This window comes from Diaphorina citri, unplaced genomic scaffold (assembly GCF_000475195.1).
Source record: "Diaphorina citri unplaced genomic scaffold, Diaci psyllid genome assembly version 1.1 scaffold5449, whole genome shotgun sequence".
Classification (NCBI taxonomy): Eukaryota; Metazoa; Arthropoda; class Insecta; order Hemiptera; family Psyllidae; genus Diaphorina; species Diaphorina citri.
The window spans coordinates 1-934 of record NW_007382825.1 but is presented as its reverse complement, the minus strand read 5'-3'; the positions used below and the strand labels follow the sequence as shown (position 1 = coordinate 934).

General features: G+C 41.2%; 1 protein-coding gene across 1 annotated transcript; it reads right to left on the bottom strand.

The window, feature by feature from the left end:
• Positions 1-234: 234 nt before the first annotated feature.
• Positions 235-534, bottom strand: LOC103521554 (soma ferritin-like; the record flags this gene model as incomplete). Its single annotated transcript, XM_008486665.2, has 1 exon — positions 235-534. A coding segment is annotated over one exon (209 nt), but the record flags the coding sequence as incomplete, so codon positions are not given.
• Between the last annotated feature and the right edge of the window lie 400 nt (positions 535-934).

The window sequence follows — 934 nt, the reverse complement described above, 5'->3', positions numbered from 1 at the left end:
CACTATCGAGTGAGTGAGTTCCGGAACACTATCGAGTGAGTGAGTTCCGGAACACTATCGAGTGAGTGAGTTCCGGAACACTATCGAGTGAGTGAGTTCCGGAACACTATCGAGTGAGTGAGTTCCGGAACACTATTGAACTCTATATCGGGTAGCTCGACACTACAATATAGCATTTCAACAACCTAAATAAGTACCTACCTATTGGGTGAAATAAAAGTAAAAACACAGTCATTTATGCTGAAAGCAAGGAGTGCCTCATGTTTTTATTAGAAATGCCTACTTGTCAGGTACAGCATTGAAAAAAGAGTCACAGATTGGACGTTTAGGATTTGAGCTCCTTGTCGAAGACAAAGATTCCCAGACCTTCGCCAACTCTGCGGACGTTGGTGAGCAGATCGGCCAGGGATTTGATCGAGTCCACTTGTTCCTGAAGGAATTCGGATTCCAGGAAGTCGGTGAAGTTGGCATCCTTGTGGTTGGAAGCTAGGTTGTGCAGTTCAAGCAGCGCCTGGGGAAGAGAAATTTCGGTTCAAATGAATGGACTCTATTAGGTATCAGCGTCCTATTTAGAAAACTACGTCTAAAATATAGGTATAGGTACAGCCTCATCTAAATACCATGGCCCAAGCAATTTTCAGGGTTGGAAAATATGTATCAATCCCTCCTCCCCTCTTCAACTCTTGATTTAATTGGAATTATCGGATATAAAAATATTCCAGGATTGCTATACACAAATTGCGGACATTCAAGGAACCTTTCAATATTGCGATATGTCAGGAATCGATAAACAGGAGTAACAGGACAAACTCCCTTCTCTTTTAACCACTCGAGAGATGTTATCCTAATTGGAGAAAGATGATAAACATTTTTCACCTATTTTCGGAATTTGAGGAAATGTTTGTTTACATTGTCGTAGTTGGCAGAAAAATAA